Below are 25,852 nucleotides of genomic sequence, written 5' to 3'. Positions count from 1 at the left end.
GTGTGACTGATGACCCTAGCCTCCCCAGTGAATGAAATGGGTGGTTGGGCCATCAAGAGTGCTCCAGAACCAGCTGCGACTGGTTCTGCCCCCACCCTGCACCTAAAGACAAAGGGAAAAGGTGTATAAAAGAGGGGCTGTGACCCCATGAAAATGTTCTTGTTTGCTGCTTGAATCTGCCAGGGGCGTGCTGCTGCTTGGGCCCAGGGGGAAGGCTTGCCTCCCCTGGGCCCTGCCCAGCCCCTGGACTTCTGAAGAGCTTTGCTGGACTTTGGTCCCTTATAGCGCTTGGGAGCGCTGTTTATTCCCCTCTAGCGCTGTGCTTGGACTTTTGCTGGACTTGTGTTCCCCTGAGGCGCCTGGAGGCCCTTTGTCCTGTCTAGTGGTGCTGGGAGCGCTTGACTGGTGGCTTCTAGCGCCTGGAAGCGCTTGTGTGCTGTCCCTAGCGCATTGGAGCGCTTTGTGTCCTGCTAGCGCTGTGAGCGCTTTACTTTGCATTCCTGGGCAGAGCGCTGTCGTTTTCCCTCGGAGGGAAGCGCTCCTGCCCTTTTTTTTTTGTGCCCCAGAGTGCTTCGTTGCACTTTATTCTTAAATTGCGGGTGCCACCCCGTTTATCTGGTCCTGAGCGAGTGCCCACCTCGCTGGTACCTTTTGAATGCTTCTCGAGGGTGCCACCCCTCGTAAATGCCCCCAAGATTCACCGCCGCGGCCCGAGCGCCGCAAAACAGGAAGCCAGGCACTTCGGTGCCTGACGCGGGGCGGGACTTCCGGTTTTGGAGGGAAGTCCCGCCCGCCACCGCACCACGATTGGCTGGCTGCCTGCCGACCAACCGGAAAGAGAATGGGGCTGAGCAATGGCCGCCCGGGGCTCCCATGATGTGGAGAGAGCCCCGGGGCAGCCAGGAAAGTGCAGCGCCGGTGTTGCGGGGCTCCCATGGAATGGAGGGAGCCCCGGCCGAGGTGTCCGCCCGGAGCCACGAGAGCTCCGCCTCCCGAAGTCCCGGTCCCGAGATGGGGGACCGGGAGAAGCGTGGTGCATCACCCCCCGCCCGGAGAAGCAGCCGGTGAGTAGAGCTGCCTGGGAGGAAGGCGGGGGGAGGAGAGAGCACCTACTTAAGGCCCCACGCGCTGGAGGCCCTGTGTTACTATGCAGCCCCCGCTTGACAGTGGGGCTGCTCAACGATGGGGGGCATTTGTTGGCTTGAGGAGCAGGATGGCTCCAGAGGCGCCCCCCCCCCGTATTTGCAGAGCCTAGATGGCTCAAGGGGGCGCAGTTGTTCTGATGGGCCCATGCTTCCCCGCACAGCTCTTCCTAGGGGCAGAGCTGATTCCCAGAGCCCCGTGGCTCCAACGAGGGGGACATGTATTTCTTTAAGGAGCCAGAGTGCTCCTGTGCACCCATTATGGATTCACAGCCTGTGAAGGGCTCCAACGTTTTGGGCGCAGTGTTCCTGAGGGGCTAGTGAGAGCCCCAGGCGAGAGTTGTTCCCCAGCTGCCCAGCAAGTAGTGGGCAGCTGCACCGTTTAGGTATTTTGCTTCTAGGGACATGTTCTGGACTTTAGGAGTGAGGCGCACTCCTTCATCCCTGGCCTTTCCCCAGCTGCGCAGCACTTAGTGCCAGCTGCAGCGTTTAGGCCCCCCTGTCCTGTCCCTCAGCTGCCCAGCAAGTAGTGGGCAGCTGCTACGTTTAGGTTCTGGCGCAAGTGGCGCAACCTGGACCCTGGACTTTGATGTAAGTTCATGTCACTGTGATTTCTGCAAAGTGCTCTTTGCTGCACCGCTGAATGTGTTGTTGATACATCATGTGCCTTGTTTCTCTTACACCTCTGAATGAATGTTATGCATTGCATCATGTGTTTTGTCCCCAGGTCTATGCCCCTATGTGTATTGTGATACTAAGGTGGTGGTTCTTGCTAGTGCAGGTGGTGCTAGTAAGGTCCTGGTTCCCTGCGTGACCTGTTCCTAGGGTGGTTAGGATTGCGTAGGGGGGACTTACCAGTTACCAGTGGGTACTGGTTGTGTGCTTTATGTCCTATTTTGTGTTACAGTGATCTTCTGTTATAAGTGATCCCAAGGGCTTGATACTAAGCTTGCCCCCTGACCAGAGTCCCAGGACCAGTGGACTCTATGGTGCCTTCCCTGCCAAATTGATGGGACTTGTCTGATCTCCCTGGGCCCCTGGGGCCTCGCTGAAGTGTGCCTCGCTCGTTCCCCTCGGCAGCTCGTGCCGGCAGCCCGTCCAAGCCTCGAGCAGCGCCGCTCTCCCCTGAGCCGCGCCGCTTCGCTGGGTCACCCGCATCCTGCCTCCCCCTCCTCTTCTGAGCCGCACACATTGGTCGCCCCAGAGAAACGCTTGTACCATGCCGGCAGCCCGTCCAAGCCTCGAGCAGCGCCGCTCTCCCCTGAGCCGCGCCGCTTCGCTGGGTCGCCCGCTCAAGCTTACTAAGGAGGTCACTCGCATTATCCCGTGCAACCAGGACGGAAGGTACTGTCTGATAGGCTATGTTCTAAGTTCTAGGCCTACAAGTATTGTATTGTTACTTCTAAAAGTGCTGATTCCTGACAGTGGTCCAGGTGGCCCTGTCTTGTAAATATCCCCTTGTAAATCCTGCCCGTGCCTCTGGCACATTGTAAAGTGTGTGTTTTATCTAATGTGTTTTGGTGTAATACAAAGGCTATTTTTATATAACCTTGTGTGGAGTTTCCTTTGTGGTGGGCCTTTGGTTGTTGTTGCTGGGGTGCGTGCGCAAATACTTAGCCTACATCGCCTCCAAGTTTAGCCTTGCTGCTCGCGCCACGTTACCTAGAGGGTGAGTAGGGGTTATCTTGGCGTGTAACTCCCTTGCCCTGACTTGGGAGTGGTGGTCTCTGACTGACTTTGGCGAAAGCCCTGGCCAGCCGGGGATCCCATTTCCAACATTGGCGGCAAGCGGTGGGATAAGGATTTGTGTTTGCGTTGTACCTTAGTAGCAGCTGGCTACACCACAAAACTCTGCATTTTAGATAAAAACATTTTGGGGATTATTGTTTAAGTTTGCTGAAAATGTCATTTCTGTGGAAATGTGTTTCTTGTGCACTTTGAGTTAGGTGTCCCTAGCTCGGGAGGGTAGATCATCCCCCTAAGTGCAGTGTGTTTTCTGGATTCACCAGAAGGGTGGGATCCAGTGGTGGCAGCATAAGTGTGTCCAGTGCATGTGTCCCCCGTCCCTGCCCTGGAGTAATGGTACCTGTGTCAAGTGTGGTCAGGTTGAGAAGTCAGGGGTGGTAGAAACTGCCTTACCAGTCTGGGGAGGGGTGTGTGTGGAGGAATGGTGTGTGGCACTGGATGTGTTTGTGAGTTCTCTGGATGGGGAGCTTGCTGAATGCTAGTTTTGTTCAGATACCTAAGTCCTGTGTGTTGAACTTTTCCCAAGAACGTCTGCAGATAGTGGAGCCTGCTTTTTGATTTCTGTGGTCTGTTGAGAGACAGAATTTTGGAGTTGGTAATGTTCTGGGAGGAGAGAGGCATAGGGGATGGAGTGATTCCAAAAGGAGTGTCTGAGGTGTCTTCCAGCCCTGCGTGGTGGAAGAGGTTCAGTGTAGCCCAGCTAGGTCTCGGTGTAGGGGCTCACGTCCTGTCTCAAGAGGAGAAGGAGTGGGTGGGACTGCATGTCTCCAGGTGCCCGAAACCCAGTGTCAGTGCCTGGAGTGTTTCTGAAGGGAACATCAGGTCGGGGGCCTAGGCTGTACCAATAGGTCATTTGAGGAGGATCTTCCAGAGTGTCTGGAGAACGTGGAACCTCTGTAACCAGGGTTCCAGTAGTTCTGGTGTCTGGCAGTACCGCTCCAGTTGGGAGGGTGCAGAAGTCCAGATGGCGGGGTGCGAGGGGGATAGGTTCCCCAGTGGAAGAACCAGTGGGTCAGGGGCCAACCAGAAGGGTTGTGTCGCCAGTGAGTGACCATGGTGATGCCACTTCTGTCCTGAGTGTCAGGCAGACTTGTACACGACACATTAGTTGTGTCACCCTCAAGGAAGTCCTGGTGCGCCAGGCATCTGACCAAAGAGGTACGTCCCTTGGTTGGGGAGCCAGTAGCCGGTGTTTCCGGATCTGGACGTAAGGGCAACTGTATGTAGTGTCCTGAAGTTACAAGAGGGAACTCCTGCCTGATGAGAAGGAACCGGGTAAGCTGTATGGGGTATTGACCTGCAGTGGTTGCCTTGCTGCTGAAGGAGGAGAGAAAGTCTTAGATTTTTGTTTCCAACTTGTAGAAGTCCTGGTGCGCCAGGCATCTAACCAAAGGGTAGCATCCCTAGGTTGGGGAGCCAGGGTCAGGTGTTGCCTGTCCTGGACGGCAGGGCGACTGTAGCCAGTGTCCTGGCCGGTTTGTCTTCTAGGGGTACCCCTGTGAACACAGGTGGGGCTCATCTTAAGTGAAGAGACCCTGTGTTTCCCAGAAGGGGTGGTACAGGCCTAGCAGGGATCTTTAGGGTTCTTGGCTGAGTGTTGTGGTACTACCCTGAGAGCAGGTGGGGCCTACCTTAAGTGGAGGGACCCAGTTCTACAGTGGGAGGGTGCAGAACTCTGGAAGGGGGTCAGAGGGAGTCTGACCCCTGTGCATCCGGTGAATTTGAATCCCAGGTGGTAGACCAGTTAAGGGAGTGGTGACCTATCTGTCATGACCAGCCTGGTGTCCTGTAGGCACCGCACTGAGCCGCGTCTGCCTTCGGCCGCGCAGTCTATGCCGCTCGCCGTCCCCGTCTCGACGCGGTCCGCGAGCCGCCGCCTGCGCCGCATCTGGCAACCCGCAAAGTGCAACGCCTTACTACACCGTTCTTGTGCTGGTCTGACTGTGGTCACTGCTGCTGAGGAAGTCAGGTCCTAAACTGGTGGGAGATTTGTGTTCTGGAGGGTGCTTCAGAAGTAGAGGTAGGGTGGGGCATTCTTGCCCGTGACCTCTGGTCAGCCTGAGGGTGCGGACCCTGGGTTGAAGGATCAGTGGTAGTTAGGAACTACGCTGAGAAAGGGAGTGGAGAATGGCTATTGTAGGCCAGGGGTTACTACCCCCCACTCTGTGTATTGGCATGGACCAGTGGTATCTGGGTGGCCTAGGGCCTGGTCCTGGCCGTGGACAACTAAGGAGTACCAGTGGGGTAGCCTAGTTGGGCCTGTTTTTTTTAAGTATGTGCTTGTCTTATGGATCAATGTGGCATAGAACCGGAGGGTGTCCCTGCAGTGCGGGCCCGCGTCCGTGTTCTATCGCCCCAAGCAGGGAAGTCCATCACGGTGGTGATTGGTCTCCCCTGCGTTTTGGCTGGAAGGGGGTTGTGTTGGACTTGGGCCTTCTGGCAGGGTCACCCCTGAACTTTTTGCCTTAAAATTATAGTGATTTCTGTCCTTTGCGCACTTTGACACTGTGGCGCAGTGTAAAGTGCGTGCTCTCCCTGAGTGCGTGTGTGAGATTGGCCTGCCCTCCCATAGGAATGCATGGGGAATGTCTGTGTCCCTGGTAGTTCCTGATGCGTGAGGTGTGCATGGTCAAGTTTGGTATGTGTGAACTCGGGGGAGTGAATGCTGCGAGATGGTGTATGCCGCATGTATGTGTCTAGTAGGGAAGCGCCATTTCTAGACATGGCTGTACGTGTGCTGTGAGGGTGCTGGCGTGTGATTGGCTGGAGCTGGCTGGGATGCCAGGCTCCAGGAAGTCTGTGTGGGTCTGCCCCGGTGGTGAGTGGGAGATTAGCATGAGTGATGTGTGGGAGGAGTGTACCTGTGTCCTGGATGGGCTGGGTTTTCCCCACACAATGCTGGCTCCGCCCCCCTGTGGTGTGACTGATGACCCTAGCCTCCCCAGTGAATGAAATGGGTGGTTGGGCCATCAAGAGTGCTCCAGAACCAGCTGCGACTGGTTCTGCCCCCACCCTGCACCTAAAGACAAAGGGAAAAGGTGTATAAAAGAGGGGCTGTGACCCCATGAAAATGTTCTTGTTTGCTGCTTGAATCTGCCAGGGGCGTGCTGCTGCTTGGGCCCAGGGGGAAGGCTTGCCTCCCCTGGGCCCTGCCCAGCCCCTGGACTTCTGAAGAGCTTTGCTGGACTTTGGTCCCTTATAGCGCTTGGGAGCGCTGTTTATTCCCCTCTAGCGCTGTGCTTGGACTTTTGCTGGACTTGTGTTCCCCTGAGGCGCCTGGAGGCCCTTTGTCCTGTCTAGTGGTGCTGGGAGCGCTTGACTGGTGGCTTCTAGCGCCTGGAAGCGCTTGTGTGCTGTCCCTAGCGCATTGGAGCGCTTTGTGTCCTGCTAGCGCTGTGAGCGCTTTACTTTGCATTCCTGGGCAGAGCGCTGTCGTTTTCCCTCGGAGGGAAGCGCTCCTGCCCTTTTTTTTTGTGCCCCAGAGTGCTTCGTTGCACTTTATTCTTAAATTGCGGGTGCCACCCCGTTTATCTGGTCCTGAGCGAGTGCCCACCTCGCTGGTACCTTTTGAATGCTTCTCGAGGGTGCCACCCCTCGTAAATGCCCCCAAGATTCACCGCCGCGGCCCGAGCGCCGCAAAACAGGAAGCCAGGCACTTCGGTGCCTGACGCGGGGCGGGACTTCCGGTTTTGGAGGGAAGTCCCGCCCGCCACCGCACCACGATTGGCTGGCTGCCTGCCGACCAACCGGAAAGAGAATGGGGCTGAGCAATGGCCGCCCGGGGCTCCCATGATGTGGAGAGAGCCCCGGGGCAGCCAGGAAAGTGCAGCGCCGGTGTTGCGGGGCTCCCATGGAATGGAGGGAGCCCCGGCCGAGGTGTCCGCCCGGAGCCACGAGAGCTCCGCCTCCCGAAGTCCCGGTCCCGAGATGGGGGACCGGGAGAAGCGTGGTGCATCACCCCCCGCCCGGAGAAGCAGCCGGTGAGTAGAGCTGCCTGGGAGGAAGGCGGGGGGAGGAGAGAGCACCTACTTAAGGCCCCACGCGCTGGAGGCCCTGTGTTACTATGCAGCCCCCGCTTGACAGTGGGGCTGCTCAACGATGGGGGGCATTTGTTGGCTTGAGGAGCAGGATGGCTCCAGAGGCGCCCCCCCCCCGTATTTGCAGAGCCTAGATGGCTCAAGGGGGCGCAGTTGTTCTGATGGGCCCATGCTTCCCCGCACAGCTCTTCCTAGGGGCAGAGCTGATTCCCAGAGCCCCGTGGCTCCAACGAGGGGGACATGTATTTCTTTAAGGAGCCAGAGTGCTCCTGTGCACCCATTATGGATTCACAGCCTGTGAAGGGCTCCAACGTTTTGGGCGCAGTGTTCCTGAGGGGCTAGTGAGAGCCCCAGGCGAGAGTTGTTCCCCAGCTGCCCAGCAAGTAGTGGGCAGCTGCACCGTTTAGGTATTTTGCTTCTAGGGACATGTTCTGGACTTTAGGAGTGAGGCGCACTCCTTCATCCCTGGCCTTTCCCCAGCTGCGCAGCACTTAGTGCCAGCTGCAGCGTTTAGGCCCCCCTGTCCTGTCCCTCAGCTGCCCAGCAAGTAGTGGGCAGCTGCTACGTTTAGGTTCTGGCGCAAGTGGCGCAACCTGGACCCTGGACTTTGATGTAAGTTCATGTCACTGTGATTTCTGCAAAGTGCTCTTTGCTGCACCGCTGAATGTGTTGTTGATACATCATGTGCCTTGTTTCTCTTACACCTCTGAATGAATGTTATGCATTGCATCATGTGTTTTGTCCCCAGGTCTATGCCCCTATGTGTATTGTGATACTAAGGTGGTGGTTCTTGCTAGTGCAGGTGGTGCTAGTAAGGTCCTGGTTCCCTGCGTGACCTGTTCCTAGGGTGGTTAGGATTGCGTAGGGGGGACTTACCAGTTACCAGTGGGTACTGGTTGTGTGCTTTATGTCCTATTTTGTGTTACAGTGATCTTCTGTTATAAGTGATCCCAAGGGCTTGATACTAAGCTTGCCCCCTGACCAGAGTCCCAGGACCAGTGGACTCTATGGTGCCTTCCCTGCCAAATTGATGGGACTTGTCTGATCTCCCTGGGCCCCTGGGGCCTCGCTGAAGTGTGCCTCGCTCGTTCCCCTCGGCAGCTCGTGCCGGCAGCCCGTCCAAGCCTCGAGCAGCGCCGCTCTCCCCTGAGCCGCGCCGCTTCGCTGGGTCACCCGCATCCTGCCTCCCCCTCCTCTTCTGAGCCGCACACATTGGTCGCCCCAGAGAAACGCTTGTACCATGCCGGCAGCCCGTCCAAGCCTCGAGCAGCGCCGCTCTCCCCTGAGCCGCGCCGCTTCGCTGGGTCGCCCGCTCAAGCTTACTAAGGAGGTCACTCGCATTATCCCGTGCAACCAGGACGGAAGGTACTGTCTGATAGGCTATGTTCTAAGTTCTAGGCCTACAAGTATTGTATTGTTACTTCTAAAAGTGCTGATTCCTGACAGTGGTCCAGGTGGCCCTGTCTTGTAAATATCCCCTTGTAAATCCTGCCCGTGCCTCTGGCACATTGTAAAGTGTGTGTTTTATCTAATGTGTTTTGGTGTAATACAAAGGCTATTTTTATATAACCTTGTGTGGAGTTTCCTTTGTGGTGGGCCTTTGGTTGTTGTTGCTGGGGTGCGTGCGCAAATACTTAGCCTACATCGCCTCCAAGTTTAGCCTTGCTGCTCGCGCCACGTTACCTAGAGGGTGAGTAGGGGTTATCTTGGCGTGTAACTCCCTTGCCCTGACTTGGGAGTGGTGGTCTCTGACTGACTTTGGCGAAAGCCCTGGCCAGCCGGGGATCCCATTTCCAACAACCGCTCTCCCCTCTCTGACAGTCTGCAAATCCTGCCTCACCGCTCTCTCCCCCCTGACAGTCTGCAAATCCTGCCTCACCGCTCTCTCCTCTCTGACAGTCTGCAAATCCTGCCTCACCTCTCTCCCCTCTGACAGTCTGCAAATCCTGCCTCACCGCTCTCCCCTCTAACAATCTGCAAATCCTGCCTCACCGCTCTCCCCTCTCTGACAGTCTGCAAATCCTGCCTCACCGCTCTCCCCTCTAACAATCTGCAAATCCTGCCTCACCGCTCTCCCCTCTGACAGTCTGCAAATCCTGCCTCACCGCTCTCCCCCCTCTGACAGTCTGCAAATCCTGCCTCACCGCTCTCCCCTCTGACAATCTGCAAATCCTGCCTCACCGCTCTCCCCTCTCTGACAGTCTGCAAATCCTGCCTCACCGCTCTCCCCTCTCTGACAGTCTGCAAATCCTGCCTCACCGCTCTCCCCTCTAACAATCTGCAAATCCTGCCTCACCGCTCTCCCCTCTCTGACAGTCTGCAAATCCTGCCTCACCGCTCTCCCCTCTCTGACAGTCTGCAAATCCTCGCCGCTCTCCCCTCTGACAGTCTGCAAATTATGCCTCACCGCTCTCCCCTCTCTGACATCCTGCAAATCCTGCCTCACCGCTCTCCCCTCTGACAGTCTGCAAACCCTGCCTCACCTCTCTCCCCTCTGACGTCCTGCAAATCCTGCCTCACCTCTCTCCCCTCTGACAGTCTGCAAATCCTGCCTCACTGCTCTCCCCTCTGACAGTCTGCAAATCCTGCCTCACCGCTCTCCCCTCTAACAATCTGCAAATCCTGCCTCACCGCTCTCCCCTCTCTGACAGTCTGCAAATCCTGCCTCACCGCTCTCCCCTCTCTGACAGTCTTCAAATCCTCGCCGCTCTCCCCTCTGACAGTCTGCAAATCCTGCCTCACCGCTCTCCCCTCTCTGACAGTCTGCAAATCCTCGCCGCTCTCCCCTCTGACAATCTGCAAATCCTGCCTCACCGCTCTCCCCTCTCTGACATCCTGCAAATCCTGCCTCACCTCTCTCCCCTCTGACGTCCTGCAAATCCTGCCTCGCCGCTCTCCCCTCTCTGACAGTCTGCAAATCCTGCCTCGCCGCTCTCCCCTCTCTGACAGTCTGCAAATCCTGCCTCGCCGCTCTCCCCTCTGACAGTCTGCAAATCCAGCCTCACCGCTCTCCCCTCTGACAGTCTGCAAATCCTGCCTCACCGCTCTCCCCTCTGACAGTCTGCAAATCCTGCCTCACGCTCTACCCTCTGACAGTCTGCAAATCCTGCCTCACCGCTCTCCCCTCTGACAGTCTGCAAATCCTGCCTCACCGCTCTCCCCTCTGACAGTCTGCAAATCCTGCCTCACGCTCTCCCCTCTGACAGTCTGCAAATCCTGCCTCACCGCTCTCCCCTCTCTGACAGTCTGCAGGCCCTGCCTCACCGCTCTCCCCTCTCTGACAGTCTGCAAATCCTGCCTCACCGCTCTCCCCTCTGACATCCTGCAAATCCTGTCTCACCTCTCTCCCCTCTGACCGTCTGCAGGCCCTGCCTCACCGCTCTCCCCTCTGTGACATCCTCCAAATCCTGCCTCGCCGCTCTCCCCTCTGACAGTCTGCAAATCCTGCCTCACCGCTCTCCCCTCCCTGACAGTCCGCAAATCCTGCCTCACCGCTCTCCCCTCTCTGACAGTCTGCAAATCCTGCCTCACCGCTCTCCCCTCTGACAGTCTGCAAATCCTGCCTCACCGCTCTCCCCTCTCTGACAGTCTGCAAATCCTGCCTCAACGCTCTCCCCTCTCTGACATCCTCCAAATCCTGCCTCGCCGCTCTCCCCTCTGACAGTCTGCAGGCCCTGCCTCTCCGCTCTCCCCTCTCTGACAGTCTGCAAATCCTGCCTCACCGCTCTCCCCTCTGATAGTCTGCAAATCCTGCCTCGCCGCTCTCCCCCTCTGACAGTCTGCAGTCCCTGCCTCACCGCTCTCCCCTCTCTGACAGTCTGCAAATCCTGCCTCACCGCTCTCCCCCCTCTGACAGTCTGCAAATCCTGCCTCACCTCTCTCTCCCCTCTGACAGTCTGCAAATCCTGCCTCACCGCTCTCCCCTCTGACAGTCTGCAAACCCTGCCTCACCGCTCTCCCCTCTGACAGTCTGCAAATCCTGCCTCACCGCTCTCCCTTCTGACAGTCTGCAAATCCTGCCTCACCGCTCTCCCCTCTCTGACAGTCTGCAAATCCTGCCTCACCGCTCTCCCCCCTCTGACAGTCTGCAAATCCTGCCTCACCTCTCTCTCCCCTCTGACAGTCTGCAAATCCTGCCTCGCCGCTCTCCCCCGTGACATCCTGCAAATCCTGCCTCACCGCTCTCCCCCCTCTGACAGTCTGCAAACCCTGCCTCGCCGCTCTCCCCTCTGACATCCTGCAAACCCTGCCTCACCGCTCTCCCCTCTGACAGTCTGCAAATCCTGCCTCACCGCTCTCCCCTCTGACAGTCTGCAGGCCCTGCCTCGCCGCTCTCCCCTCTTGACAGTCTGCAAATCCTGCCTCACCGCTCTCCCCTCTGACAGTCTGCAAATCCTGCCTCACCACTCTCACCTCTGACAGTCTGCAAATCCTACCTCACCGCTCTCCCCTCTCTGACATCCTGCAAATCCTGCCTCACCGCTCTCCCCTCTGACATCCTGCAAATCCTGCCTCACGCTCTCCCCTCTGACAGTCTGCAAATCCTGCCTCACCGCTCTCCCCTTTTCTGACAGTCTGCAAATCCTGCCTCACCGCTCTCCCCTCTCTGACATCCTGCAAACCCTGCCTCACCGCTCTCCCCTCCCTGACAGTCTGCAAATCCTGCCTCACCGCTCTCCCCTCTGACATCCTGCAAATCCTGCCTCGCCGCTCTCCCCTTTTCTGACAGTCTGCAAATCCTGCCTCGCCGCTCTCCCCTTTTCTGACAGTCTGCAAATCCTGCCTCACCGCTCTCCCCTTTTCTGACAGTCTGCAAATCCTGCCTCGCCGCTCTCCCCTTTTCTGACAGTCTGCAAATCCTGCCTCACCGCTCTCCCCTCTCTGACATCCTGCAAATCCTGCCTCACCGCTCTCCCCTCTGACATCCTGCAAATCCTGCCTCGCCGCTCTCCCCTTTTCTGACAGTCTGCAAATCCTGCCTCACCGCTCCCCCTTTTCTGACAGTCTGCAAATCCTGCCTCGCCGCTCTCCCCTTTTCTGACAGTCTGCAAATCCTGCCTCACCGCTCTCCCCCTCTGACAGTCTGCAAACCCTGCCTCACCTCTCTCCCCTCTGACAGTCTGCAAATCCTGCCTCGCCGCTCTCCCCCTCTGACAGTCTGCAGTCCCTGCGTCACCGCTCTCCCCTCTCTGACAGTCTGCAAATCCTGCCTCACCGCTCTCCCCTCTGACAGTCTGCAAATCCTGCCTCACCGCTCTCCCCTCTGACAGTCTGCAAATCCTGCCTCACCGCTCTCCCCTCTGACAGTCTGCAAATCCTGCCTCAACGCTCTCCCCTCTCTGACATCCTCCAAATCCTGCCTCGCCGCTCTCCCCTCTGACAGTCTGCAAATCCTGCCTCACCGCTCTCCTCTGACAGTCTGCAAATCCTGCCTCAATGCTCTCCCCTCTGACAGTCTGCAAATCCTGCCTCACCGCTCTCCCCTCTGACATCCTGCAAATCCTGCCTCACCGCTCTCCTCTCTCTGACAGTCTGCAAATCCTGCCTCACCGCTCTCCCCTCTCTGACAGTCTGCAAATCCTGCCTCACCGCTCTCCCCTCTGACATCCTGAAAATCCTGACTCACCGCTCTCCCCTCTCTGACAGTCTGCGAATCCTGCCTCACCGCTCTCCCCTCTGACATCCTGCAAATCCTGCCTCACCGCTCTCCCCTCTCTGACAGTCTGCAAATCCTGCCTCACGCTCTCCCCTCTGACAGTCTGCAAATCCTGCCTCACCGCTCTCTCCTCTCTGACAGTCTGCAAATCCTCACCGCTCTCCCCTCTGACAGTCTGCAAATCCTGCCTCACCGCTCTCCCCTCTGACATCCTGCAAATCCTGCCTCACCGCTCTCCCCTCTGACATCCTGCAAATCCTGCCTCACCGCTCTCCCCTCCCTGACAGTCTGCAAATCCTGCCTCACCGCTCTCCCCCTCTGACAGTCTGCAAATCCTGCCTCACCGCTCTCCCCTCTCTGACATCCTGCAAATCCTGCCTCGCCGCTCTCCCCCTCTGACAGTCTGCAAATCCTGCCTCAACGCTCTCCCCTCTGACAGTCTGCAAATCCTGCCTCAACGCTCTCCCCTCTGACAGTCTGCAAACCCTGCCTCAACGCTCTCCCCTCTGACATCCTGCAAACCCTGCCTCGCCGCTCTCCCCTCTCTGACATCCTGCAAATCCTGCCTCACCGCTCTCCTCTGACAGTTTGCAAATCCAGCCTCACCGCTCTCCCCTCTGACAGTCTGCAAATCCTGCCTCACCGCTCTCCCCTCTCTGACATCCTGCAAATCCTGCCTCACCGCTCTCCCCTCTCTGACATCCTGCAAATCCTGCCTCACCGCTCTCCCCCCTCTGACAGTCTGCAAATCCTGCCTCGCCGCTCTCCCCCCTCTGACAGTCTGCAAATCCTGCCTCACCGCTCTCCCCTCTCTGACAGTCTGCAAATCCTGCCTCGCCGCTCTCCCCCTCTGACAGTCTGCAAATCCTGCCTCACTGCTCTCCCCTCTGACAGTCTGCAAATCCTGCCTCGCCGCTCTCCCCCTCTGACAGTCTGCAAATCCTGCCTCACCGCTCTCCCCTCTGACAGTCTGCAAATCCTGCCTCACCGCTCTCCCCTCTGACAGTCTGCAAATCCTGCCTCACCGCTCTCCCCTCTCTGACATCCTGCAAACCCTGCCTCACCGCTCTCCCCTCTGACAGTCTGCAAATCCTGCCTCGCCGCTCTCCCCCTCTGACAGTCTGCAAATCCTGCCTCACCGCTCTCCCCTCGTGACAGTCTGCAAATCCTGCCTCATCGCTCTCCCCTCTCTGACAGTCTGCAAATCCTGCCTCACCGCTCTCCCCTCTGACAGTCTGCAAATCCTGCCTCAACGCCCTCCCCTCTCTGACATCCTCCAAATCCTGCCTCGCCGCTCTCCCCTCTGACAGTCTGCAAATCCTGCCTCATCGCTCTCCCCTCTCTGACAGTCTGCAAATCCTGCCTCACCGCTCTCCCCTCTCTGACAGTCTGCAAATCCTGCCTCACCGCTCTCCCCTCTGACAGTCTGCAAATCCTGCCTCACCGCTCTCCCCTCTGACAGTCTGCAAATCCTGCCTCACCGCTCTCCCCTCTCTAACATCCTGCAAACCCTGCCTCACCGCTCTCCCCTCTGACAGTCTGCAAATCCTGCCTCACCGCTCTCCTCTGACAGTCTGCAAATCCTGCCTCACCGCTCTCCCCTCTCTGACAGTCTGCAGGCCCTGCCTCACCGCTCTCCCCCGTGACATCCTGCAAATCCTGCCTCACCGCTCTCCCCTCTGACAGTCTGCAAATCCTGCCTCACCGCTCTCCCCTCTGACAGTCTGCAAATCCTGCCTCACCGCTCTCCCCCCTCTGACAGTCTGCAAACCCTGCCTCACCGCTCTCCCCTCTCTGACAGTCTGCAAATCCTGCCTCGCCGCTCTCCCCCTCTGACAGTCTGCAGTCCCTGCCTCACCGCTCTCACCTCTGACAGTCTGCAAATCCAGCCTCACCGCTCTCCCCTCTGACAGTCTGCAAATCCAGCCTCACCGCTCTCCCCTCTGACAGTCTGCAAATCCAGCCTCACCGCTCTCCCCCGTGACATCCTGCAAATCCTGCCTCACCGCTCTCCCCTCTCTGACATCCTGCAAATCCTGCCTCGCCGCTCTCCCCTCTGACAGTCTGTAGTCCCTGCCTCACCGCTCTCCCCTCTCTGACAGTCTGCAAACCCTGCCTCGCCGCTCTCCCCTCTCTGACAGTCTGCAAATCCTGCCTCACCGCTCTCCTCTGACAGTCTGCAAATCCTGCCTCGCCGCTCTCCCCTCTCTGACATCCTGCAAATCCTGCCTCACCGCTCTCCCCCCTCTGACAGTCTGCAAATCCTGCCTCGCCGCTCTCCCCCCTCTGACAGTCTGCAAATCCTGCCTCACCGCTCTCCCCTCTCTGACAGTCTGCAAATCCTGCCTCGCCGCTCTCCCCTCTGACAGTCTGCAAATCCTGCCTCACCGCTCTCCCCCCTCTGACAGTCTGCAAATCCTGCCTCACCGCTCTCCCCTCTGACATCCTGCAAATCCTGCCTCGCCGCTCTCCTCCTCTGACAGTCTGTAGTCCCTGCCTCACCGCTCTCACCTCTGACAGTCTACAAATCCAGCCTCACCGCTCTCCCCTCTGACAGTCTGCAAACCCTGCCTCGCCGCTCTCCCCTCTCGGACAGTCTGCAAATCCTGCCTCACCGCTCTCCCCTCTGACAGTCTGCAAACCCTGCCTCGCCGCTCTCCCCTCTCTGACAGTCTGCAAATCCTGCCTCACCGCTCTCCCCTCTCTGACATCCTGCAAATCCTGCCTCACCGCTCTCCTCTGACAGTCTGCAAATCCTGCCTCGCCGCTCTCCCCCTCTGACAGTCTGCAGTCCCTGCCTCACCGCTCTCCCCTCTGACAGTCTGCAAATCCTGCCTCACCGCTCTCCCCTCTCTGACAGTCTGCAAATCCTGCCTCACCGCTCTCCCCTCTGACAGTCTGCAAATCCTGCCTCACCGCTCTCCCCTCTCTGACAGTCTGCAAATCCTGCCTCACCGCTCTCCCCTCTGACAGTCTGCAAATCCTGCCTCACGCTCTCCCCTCTGACAGTCTGCAAATCCTGCCTCACCGCTCTCTCCTCTCTGACAGTCTGCAAATCCTCACCGCTCTCCCCTCTGACAGTCTGCAAATCCTGCCTCACCGCTCTCCCCTCTGACATCCTGCAAATCCTGCCTCACCGCTCTCCCCTCTGACATCCTGCAAATCCTGCCTCACCGCTCTCCCCTCCCTGACAGTCTGCAAATCCTGCCTCACCGCTCTCTCCCCTCTGACATCCTGCAAATCCTGCCTCACCGCTCTCCCCTCCCTGACAGTCTGCAAATCCTGCCTCACCGCTCTCTCCCCTCTGACATCCTGCAAACCCTGCCTCACCGCTCTCCCCTCTGACAGTCTGTAGTCCCTGCCTCACCGCTCTCACCTCTGACAGTCTACAAATCCAGCCTCACCGCTCTCCCCTCTGACAGTCTGCAAATCCTGCCTCACCGCTCTCCCCTCTGACAGTCTGCAAATCCTGCCTCACCGCTCTCCCCTCTGACAGTCTGCAAACCCTGCCTCGCCGCTCTCCCCTCTGACAGTCTGCAGTCCCTGCCTCGCCGCTCTCCCCCTCTGACAGTCTGCAGTCCCTGCCTCACCGCTCTCCCCTCTGACAGTCTGCAAATCCTACCTCACCGCTCTCCCCTCTGACATCCTGCAAATCCTGCCTCACCGCTCTCCCCTCCCTGACAGTCTGCAAATCCTGCCTCACCGCTCTCTCCCCTCTGACATCCTGCAAATCCTGCCTCACCGCTCTCTCCTCTCTGACATCCTGCAAATCCTGCCTCACCGCTCTCCCCTCTGACATCCTGCAAATCCTGCCTCACCTCTCTCCCCTCTGACAGTCTGCAAATCCTGCCTCGCCGCTCTCCCCTCTCTGACAGTCTGCAAATCCTGCCTCACCGCTCTCCCCTCTCTGACAGTCTGCAAATCCTGCCTCACCGCTCTCCCCTCTCTGACATCCTGCAAATCCTGCCTCGCCGCTCTCCCCTCTCTGACAGTCTGCAAATCCTGCCTCACCGCTCTCCCCTCTCTGACATCCTGCAAATCCTGCCTCACCGCTCTCTCCTCTCTGACAGTCTGCAAATCCTGCCTCACCGCTCTCCCCTCTAACAATCTGCAAACCCTGCCTCACCGCTCTCCCCTCTGACAGTCTGCAAATCCTGCCTCACCGCTCTCCCCTTTTCTGACAGTCTGCAAATCCTGCCTCGCCGCTCTCCCCTCTAACAATCTGCAAACCCTGCCTCACCGCTCTCCCCTTTTCTGACAGTCTGCAAATCCTGCCTCACCGCTCTCCCCTTTTCTGACAGTCTGCAAATCCTGCCTCACCGCTCTCCCCTCTCTGACAGTCTGCAAATCCTGCCTCACCGCTCTCCCCTCTCTGACAGTCTGCAAATCCTGCCTCGCCGCTCTCCCCCTCTGACAGTCTGCAGTCCCTGCCTCACCGCTCTCACCTCTGACAGTCTGCAAATCCAGCCTCACCGCTCTCCCCTCTGACAGTCTGCAAATCCAGCCTCACCGCTCTCCCCTCTGACAGTCTGCAAATCCAGCCTCACCGCTCTCCCCCGTGACATCCTGCAAATCCTGCCTCACCGCTCTCCCCTCTCTGACATCCTGCAAATCCTGCCTCGCCGCTCTCCCCTCTGACAGTCTGTAGTCCCTGCCTCACCGCTCTCACCTCTGACAGTCTACAAATCCAGCCTCACCGCTCTCCCCTCTGACAGTCTGCAAATCCTGCCTCACCGCTCTCCCCTCTGACAGTCTGCAAATCCTGCCTCACCGCTCTCCCCTCTGACAGTCTGCAAATCCTGCCTCACCGCTCTCCCCTCTGACAGTCTGCAAACCCTGCCTCGCCGCTCTCCCCTCTCTGACAGTCTGCAAATCCTGCCTCACCGCTCTCCTCTGACAGTCTGCAAATCCTGCCTCGCCGCTCTCCCCTCTCTGACATCCTGCAAATCCTGCCTCACCGCTCTCCCCCCTCTGACAGTCTGCAAATCCTGCCTCGCCGCTCTCCCCCCTCTGACAGTCTGCAAATCCTGCCTCACCGCTCTCCCCTCTCTGACAGTCTGCAAATCCTGCCTCGCCGCTCTCCCCTCTGACAGTCTGCAAATCCTGCCTCACCGCTCTCCCCCCTCTGACAGTCTGCAAATCCTGCCTCACCGCTCTCCCCTCTGACATCCTGCAAATCCTGCCTCGCCGCTCTCCTCCTCTGACAGTCTGTAGTCCCTGCCTCACCGCTCTCACCTCTGACAGTCTACAAATCCAGCCTCACCGCTCTCCCCTCTGACAGTCTGCAAACCCTGCCTCGCCGCTCTCCCCTCTCGGACAGTCTGCAAATCCTGCCTCACCGCTCTCCCCTCTGACAGTCTGCAAACCCTGCCTCGCCGCTCTCCCCTCTCTGACAGTCTGCAAATCCTGCCTCACCGCTCTCCCCTCTCTGACATCCTGCAAATCCTGCCTCACCGCTCTCCTCTGACAGTCTGCAAATCCTGCCTCGCCGCTCTCCCCCTCTGACAGTCTGCAGTCCCTGCCTCACCGCTCTCCCCTCTGACAGTCTGCAAATCCTGCCTCACCGCTCTCCCCTCTCTGACAGTCTGCAAATCCTGCCTCACCGCTCTCCCCTCTGACAGTCTGCAAATCCTGCCTCACCGCTCTCCCCTCTCTGACAGTCTGCAAATCCTGCCTCACCGCTCTCCCCTCTGACAGTCTGCAAATCCTGCCTCACGCTCTCCCCTCTGACAGTCTGCAAATCCTGCCTCACCGCTCTCTCCTCTCTGACAGTCTGCAAATCCTCACCGCTCTCCCCTCTGACAGTCTGCAAATCCTGCCTCACCGCTCTCCCCTCTGACATCCTGCAAATCCTGCCTCACCGCTCTCCCCTCTGACATCCTGCAAATCCTGCCTCACCGCTCTCCCCTCCCTGACAGTCTGCAAATCCTGCCTCACCGCTCTCTCCCCTCTGACATCCTGCAAATCCTGCCTCACCGCTCTCCCCTCCCTGACAGTCTGCAAATCCTGCCTCACCGCTCTCTCCCCTCTGACATCCTGCAAACCCTGCCTCACCGCTCTCCCCTCTGACAGTCTGTAGTCCCTGCCTCACCGCTCTCACCTCTGACAGTCTACAAATCCAGCCTCACCGCTCTCCCCTCTGACAGTCTGCAAATCCTGCCTCACCGCTCTCCCCTCTGACAGTCTGCAAATCCTGCCTCACCGCTCTCCCCTCTGACAGTCTGCAAACCCTGCCTCGCCGCTCTCCCCTCTGACAGTCTGCAGTCCCTGCCTCGCCGCTCTCCCCCTCTGACAGTCTGCAGTCCCTGCCTCACCGCTCTCCCCTCTGACAGTCTGCAAATCCTACCTCACCGCTCTCCCCTCTGACATCCTGCAAATCCTGCCTCACCGCTCTCCCCTCCCTGACAGTCTGCAAATCCTGCCTCACCGCTCTCTCCCCTCTGACATCCTGCAAATCCTGCCTCACCGCTCTCTCCTCTCTGACATCCTGCAAATCCTGCCTCACCGCTCTCCCCTCTGACATCCTGCAAATCCTGCCTCACCTCTCTCCCCTCTGACAGTCTGCAAATCCTGCCTCGCCGCTCTCCCCTCTCTGACAGTCTGCAAATCCTGCCTCACCGCTCTCCCCTCTCTGACAGTCTGCAAATCCTGCCTCACCGCTCTCCCCTCTCTGACATCCTGCAAATCCTGCCTCGCCGCTCTCCCCTCTCTGACAGTCTGCAAATCCTGCCTCACCGCTCTCCCCTCTCTGACATCCTGCAAATCCTGCCTCACCGCTCTCTCCTCTCTGACAGTCTGCAAATCCTGCCTCACCGCTCTCCCCTCTAACAATCTGCAAACCCTGCCTCACCGCTCTCCCCTCTGACAGTCTGCAAATCCTGCCTCACCGCTCTCCCCTTTTCTGACAGTCTGCAAATCCTGCCTCGCCGCTCTCCCCTCTAACAATCTGCAAACCCTGCCTCACCGCTCTCCCCTTTTCTGACAGTCTGCAAATCCTGCCTCACCGCTCTCCCCTTTTCTGACAGTCTGCAAATCCTGCCTCACCGCTCTCCCCTCTCTGACAGTCTGCAAATCCTGCCTCACCGCTCTCCCCTCTCTGACAGTCTGCAAATCCCGCCTCACCGCTCTCCCCTCTGACAGTCTGCAAATCCTGCCTCACCGCTCACCCCTCTGACAGTCTGCAAATCCTGCCTCGCCTCTCTCCCCTCTGACAGTCTGCAAATCCTGCCTCACCGCTCTCCCCCCTCTGACAGTCTGCAAATCCTGCCTCGCCGCTCTCCCCTCTCTGACAGTCTGCAAATCCTGCCTCACCGCTCTCCCCCTCTGACAGTCTGCAAATCCTGCCTCAACGCTCTCCCCTCTCTGACATCCTCCAAATCCTGCCTCGCCGCTCTCCCCCCTCTGACAGTCTGCAAATCCTGCCTCACCGCTCTCCCCCCTCTGACAGTCTGCAAATCCTGCCTCACCGCTCTCCCCCCTCTGACAGTCTGCAAATCCTGCCTCGCCGCTCTCCCCTCTCTGACAGTCTGCAAATCCTGCCTCACCGCTCTCCCCTCTGACATCCTGCAAATCCTGCCTCACCGCTCTCCCCTCCCTGACAGTCTGCAAATCCTGCCTCACCGCTCACCCCTCTCTGACAGTCTGCAAATCCTGCCTCATGCTCTCCCCTCTGACAGTCTGCAAATCCTGCCTCAACGCTCTCCCCTCTGACAGTCTGCAAATCCTGCCTCGCCGCTCTCCCCTCTCTGACAGTCTGCAAATCCTACCTCACCGCTCTCCCCTCTGACATCCTGCAAATCCTGCCTCACCGCTCTCCCCTCCCTGACAGTCTGCAAATCCTGCCTCACCGCTCACCCCTCTGACAGTCTGCAAATCCTGCCTCATGCTCTCCCCTCTGACAGTCTGCAAATCCTGCCTCAACGCTCTCCCCTCTGACAGTCTGCAAATCCTGCCTCACCGCTCACCCCTCTCTGACAGTCTGCAAATCCTGCCTCACGCTCTCCCCTCTGACAGTCTGCAAACCCTGCCTCACCGCTCTCCCCCCTCTGACAGTCTGCAAATCCTGCCTCATGCTCTCCCCTCTGACAGTCTGCAAATCCTGCCTCAACGCTCTCCCCTCTGACAGTCTGCAAATCCTGCCTCACCGCTCACCCCTCTCTGACAGTCTGCAAATCCTGCCTCACGCTCTCCCCTCTGACAGTCTGCAAATCCTGCCTCACCGCTCTCCCCTCTGACAGTCTGCAAATCGTGCCTCACCGCTCTCCCCTCTGACAGTCTGCAAATCCTGCCTCACCGCTCTCCCCTCTGACATCCTGCAAATCCTGCCTCACCGCTCTCCCCTCTGACAGTCTGCAAACCCTGCCTCACCGCTCTCCCCTCTCTGACATCCTGCAAATCCTGCCTCACCGCTCTCCCCCCTCTGACAGTCTGCAAATCCTGCCTCACCGCTCTCCCCCCTCTGACAGTCTGCAAATCCTGCCTCACCGCTCTCCCCCTCTGACAGTCTGCAAATCCTGCCTCAACGCTCTCCCCTCTCTGACAGTCTGCAAATCCTGCCTCACCGCTCTCCCCCCTCTGACAGTCTGCAAATCCTGCCTCACCGCTCTCCCCTCCCTGACAGTCTGCAAATCGTGCCTCACCGCTCTCCCCTCTGACAGTCTGCAAATCCTGCCTCACCGCTCTCCCCTCTGACAGTCTGCAAATCGTGCCTCACCGCTCTCCCCTCTGACAGTCTGCAAATCCTGCCTCACCGCTCTCCCCTCCCTGACAGTCTGCAAATCCTGCCTCGCCGCTCTCCCCTCTCTGACAGTCTGCAAATCCTGCCTCACCGCTCTCCCCTCTCTGACAGTCTGCAAATCCTGCCTCACCGCTCTCCCCCCTCTGACAGTCTGCAAATCCTGCCTCACCGCTCTCCCCCCTCTGACAGTCTGCAAATCCTGCCTCGCCGCTCTCCCCTCTGACAGTCTGCAAATCCTGCCTCACCGCTCTCCCCTCTGACAGTCTGCAAATCCTGCCTCACCGCTCTCCCCTCTGACAGTCTGCAAATCCTGCCTCACCGCTCTCCCCTCTGACAGTCTGCAAACCCTGCCTCACCGCTCTCCCCTCTGACAGTCTGCAAATCCTGCCTCGCCGCTCTCCCCTCCGACAGTCTGCAAATCCCGCCTCACCGCTCTCCCCTCTCTGACAGTCTGCAAATTCTGCCTCACCGCTCTCCCCTCTGACATCCTGCAAATCCTGCCTCACCGCTCTCCCCTCTGACAGTCTGCAAATCCTGCCTCATCGCTCTCCCCTCTGACATCCTGCAAATCCTGCCTCACCGCTCTCCCCTCTGACAGTCTGCAAATCCTGCCTCATCGCTCTCCCCTCTGACATCCTGCAAATCCTGCCTCGCCGCTCTCCCCTCTGACAGTCTGCAAATCCAGCCTCATCGCTCTCCCCTCTGACATCCTGCAAATCCTGCCTCACCGCTCTCCCCCCTCTGACAGTCTGCAGTCCCTGCGTCACCGCTCTCCCCTCTGACATCCTGCAAATCCTGCCTCACCGCTCTCCCCTCTGACATCCTGCAAATCCTGCCTCACCGCTCTCCCCCCTCTGACAGTCTGCAAATCCTGCCTCATCGCTCTCCCCTCTGACATCCTGCAAATCCTGCCTCACCGCTCTCCCCTCTGACAGTCTGCAAATCCTGCCTCGCCGCTCTCCCCTCTGACAGTCTGCAAATCCTGCCTCACTGCTCTCCCCTCTGACAGTCTGCAAATCCTGCCTCACTGCTCTCCCCTCTGACAGTCTGCAAATCCTGCCTCACTGCTCTCCCCTCTCTGACAGTCTGCAAATCCTGCCTCACCGCTCTCCCCTCTCTGACAGTCTGCAAATCCTGCCTCACTGCTCTCCCCTCTCTGACAGTCTGCAAATCCTGCCTCACCGCTCTCCCCTCTCTGACAGTCTGCAAATCCTGCCTCACCGCTCTCCCCTCTCTGACAGTCTGCAAATCCTGCCTCACCGCTCTCCCCTCTCTGACAGTCTGCAAATCCTGCCTCACCGCTCTCCCCTCTGACAGTCTGCAAATCCTGCCTCACCGCTCTCCCCTCTGACATCCTGCAAATCCTGCCTCACCGCTCTCCCCTCTGACAGTCTGCAAACCCTGCCTCACCGCTTTCCCCTCTCTGACATCCTGCAAATCCTGCCTCACCGCTCTCCCCCCTCTGACAGTCTGCAAATCCTGCCTCGCCGCTCTCCCCTCTGACAGTCTGCAGGCCCTGCCTCACCGCTCTCCCCTCTGACAGTCTGCAAATCCAGCCTCACCGCTCTCCCCTCTGACAGTCTGCAAATCCTGCCTCGCCGCTCTCCCCTCTCTGACAGTCTGCAAATCCTGCCTCACCGCTCTCCCCTCTGACAGTCTGCAAACCCTGCCTCACCGCTTTCCCCTCTCTGACATCCTGCAAATCCTGCCTCACCGCTCTCCCCCCTCTGACAGTCTGCAAATCCTGCCTCGCCGCTCTCCCCTCTGACAGTCTGCAGGCCCTGCCTCACCGCTCTCCCCTCTGACAGTCTGCAAATCCAGCCTCACCGCTCTCCCCTCTGACAGTCTGCAAATCCTGCCTCGCCGCTCTCCCCTCTCTGACAGTCTGCAAATCCTGCCTCGCCGCTCTCCCCTCTGACAGTCTGCAAATCCTGCCTCATCGCTCTCCCCTCTGACATCCTGCAAATCCTGCCTCACCGCTCTCCCCCCTCTGACAGTCTGCAGTCCCTGCGTCACCGCTCTCCCCTCTGACATCCTGCAAATCCTGCCTCACCGCTCTCCCCTCTGACATCCTGCAAATCCTGCCTCACCGCTCTCCCCCCTCTGACAGTCTGCAAATCCTGCCTCATCGCTCTCCCCTCTGACATCCTGCAAATCCTGCCTCACCGCTCTCCCCTCTGACAGTCTGCAAATCCTGCCTCGCCGCTCTCCCCTCTGACAGTCTGCAAATCCTGCCTCACTGCTCTCCCCTCTGACAGTCTGCAAATCCTGCCTCACTGCTCTCCCCTCTGACAGTCTGCAAATCCTGCCTCACTGCTCTCCCCTCTCTGACAGTCTGCAAATCCTGCCTCACCGCTCTCCCCTCTCTGACAGTCTGCAAATCCTGCCTCACTGCTCTCCCCTCTCTGACAGTCTGCAAATCCTGCCTCACCGCTCTCCCCTCTCTGACAGTCTGCAAATCCTGCCTCACCGCTCTCCCCTCTCTGACAGTCTGCAAATCCTGCCTCACCGCTCTCCCCTCTCTGACAGTCTGCAAATCCTGCCTCACCGCTCTCCCCTCTGACAGTCTGCAAATCCTGCCTCGCCGCTCTCCCCCCTCTGACAGTCTGCAAATCCTGCCTCGCCTCTCTCCCCTCTGACAGTCTGCAAATCCTGCCTCGCCGCTCTCCCCTCTCTGACAGTCTGCAAATCCTGCCTCACCGCTCTCCCCCCCTCTGACAGTCTGCAGGCCCTGCCTCCTTTCTCAGGACTCCCTGCATATTGTCTTCTCTCCCAGCACTCCTCCTTTCCCAGCTTCACTCTGATCTCCTAGAAGTCTTCTCCCAGCATCCCTCCACTCTCTGAAATGCTCTAGGTCGTACGTCCTCTCCCAGCACTTCACTCCCCTCTGACATCCTGAAACTCATGCCTGCTCTGCCCTCTCCTCTAACATCCTACAAGGTCTGTCTGTTTCCAGCACCACCTCACACCTCAAGCACCTGTCTCTTCTCACAGCATCCATCCCTTCTCTGACATCCTGCAAGTACTGCCTCCTTCACCTCTCTAACAGCCTGTAGGCCCTCTTTTATCTGCGTCCCTTCATCAGCTTTTCTTCATCCTGTGGTCTCTTCTCGTATCTCTGACTATATCTCTTCTCCAACAGGTCACAATTGGAATGTCCCTTCTCTCAGGAGATCCTTGCTTCAAAAGGTGAGTAATCAAATATCTATTGTGGTGTTCCTTGGAGGTAGATTCCGAGGGCTGTTGTTGCTTTTTCATCCATGCCCATATGGCTTGCTCTATGTGTCTCACAAAAGTGACCAGGAAGAAATGTCTTTAGATGTATACAGTGCCTGCACCAACATCAATGGTTGAACAATGACTGCACCATCTTTGGCTACAAATGCAGCGTCTGGCAGCAGTGTCTTTGGATACAAGGTTCGTCTGGCTCCAGTGTGTTTGGATATAAGCTGCGTCTGGCAGCAGTGTCTTTGGATATAAGCTGCGTCTGGCAGCAGTGTCTTTGGGTATTAGCTGCGTCTGGCAGCAGTGTCTTTGGATATAAGCTGCGTCTGGCTCCAGTGTCTTTGGATATAAGCTGCGTCTGGCTCCAGTGTCTTTGTATATAAGCTGCGTCTGGCAGCAGTGTCTTTGGATATAAGCTGCGTCTGGCTCCAGTGTCTTTGGATATAAGCTGCGTCTGGCTCCAGTGTCTTTGGATATAAGCTGCGTCTGGCAGCAGTGTCTTTGTATATAAGCTGCGTCTGACAGCAGTGTCTTTAGATACAAGGTGCGTCTGGCAGCAGTGTCTTTGGATATACGCTGCGTCTGGCTCCAGTGTCTTTAGATATAAGCTGCGTCTGGCAGCAGTGTCTTTGGATATAAGCTCCGTCTGGCAGCAGTGTCTTTGGATATACGCTGCGTCTGGCAGCAGTGTCTTTGGATATAAGCTGCGTCTGGCAGCAGTGTCTTTGGATATAAGCTGCGTCTGGCAGCAGTGTCTATGGATTTAAGCTGCGTCTGGCAGCAGTGTCTTTGTATATAAGCTGCGTCTGGCTCCAGTGTCTTTGGATATAAGCTGCGTCTGGCAGCAGTGTCTTTGGATATAAGCTGCGTCTGGCAGCAGTGTCTTTGGATATAAGCTGCGTCTGGCAGCAGTGTCTTTGGATATGAGCTGCGCCTGGCAGCAGTGTCTTTGGATATAAGCTGCGTCTGGCAGCAGTGTCTTTGGATATAAGCTGCGTCTGGCAGCAGTGTCTTTGGATATAAGCTGCGTCTGGCAGCAGTGTCTTTGGATATAAGCTGCGTCTGGCAGCAGTGTCTTTGGATATAAGCTGCGTCTGGCAGCAGTGTCTTTGGATATAAGCTGCGTCTGGCAGCAGTGTCTTTGGGTATAAGCTGCGTCTGGCAGCAGTGTCTTTGGATATAAGCTGCGTCTGGCAGCAGTGTCTTTGTATATAAGCTGAATCTGGCAGCAGTGTCTTTAGATATAAGCTGCGTCTGGCTCCAGTGTCTTTGGGTATAAGCTGCGTCTGGCAGCAGTGTCTTTGGATAT

At 58.0% G+C, this 25,852-nt stretch overlaps 1 protein-coding gene across 2 annotated transcripts in view; it reads left to right on the top strand.

Annotated features, from left to right (window-relative positions):
• Positions 1 to 25,852, top strand: part of EEIG1 (estrogen-induced osteoclastogenesis regulator 1) — a 379,290-nt gene that overhangs the window by 133,739 nt on the left and 219,699 nt on the right. For both annotated transcript variants that reach the window (XM_078646674.1, XM_078646675.1), the window contains one exon: positions 24,461 to 24,507. In XM_078646674.1, the coding sequence (XP_078502800.1) occupies positions 24,461 to 24,507 (47 nt within the window). The remainder of the gene's footprint in view (positions 1 to 24,460; positions 24,508 to 25,852) is intronic.

The sequence above is a fragment of the Lissotriton helveticus genome, chromosome 5_2, assembly GCF_964261635.1.
Source record: "Lissotriton helveticus chromosome 5_2, aLisHel1.1, whole genome shotgun sequence".
NCBI classification, from domain to species: domain Eukaryota; kingdom Metazoa; phylum Chordata; class Amphibia; order Caudata; family Salamandridae; genus Lissotriton; species Lissotriton helveticus.
This window is presented reverse-complemented; position numbering and strand designations above follow the sequence as displayed.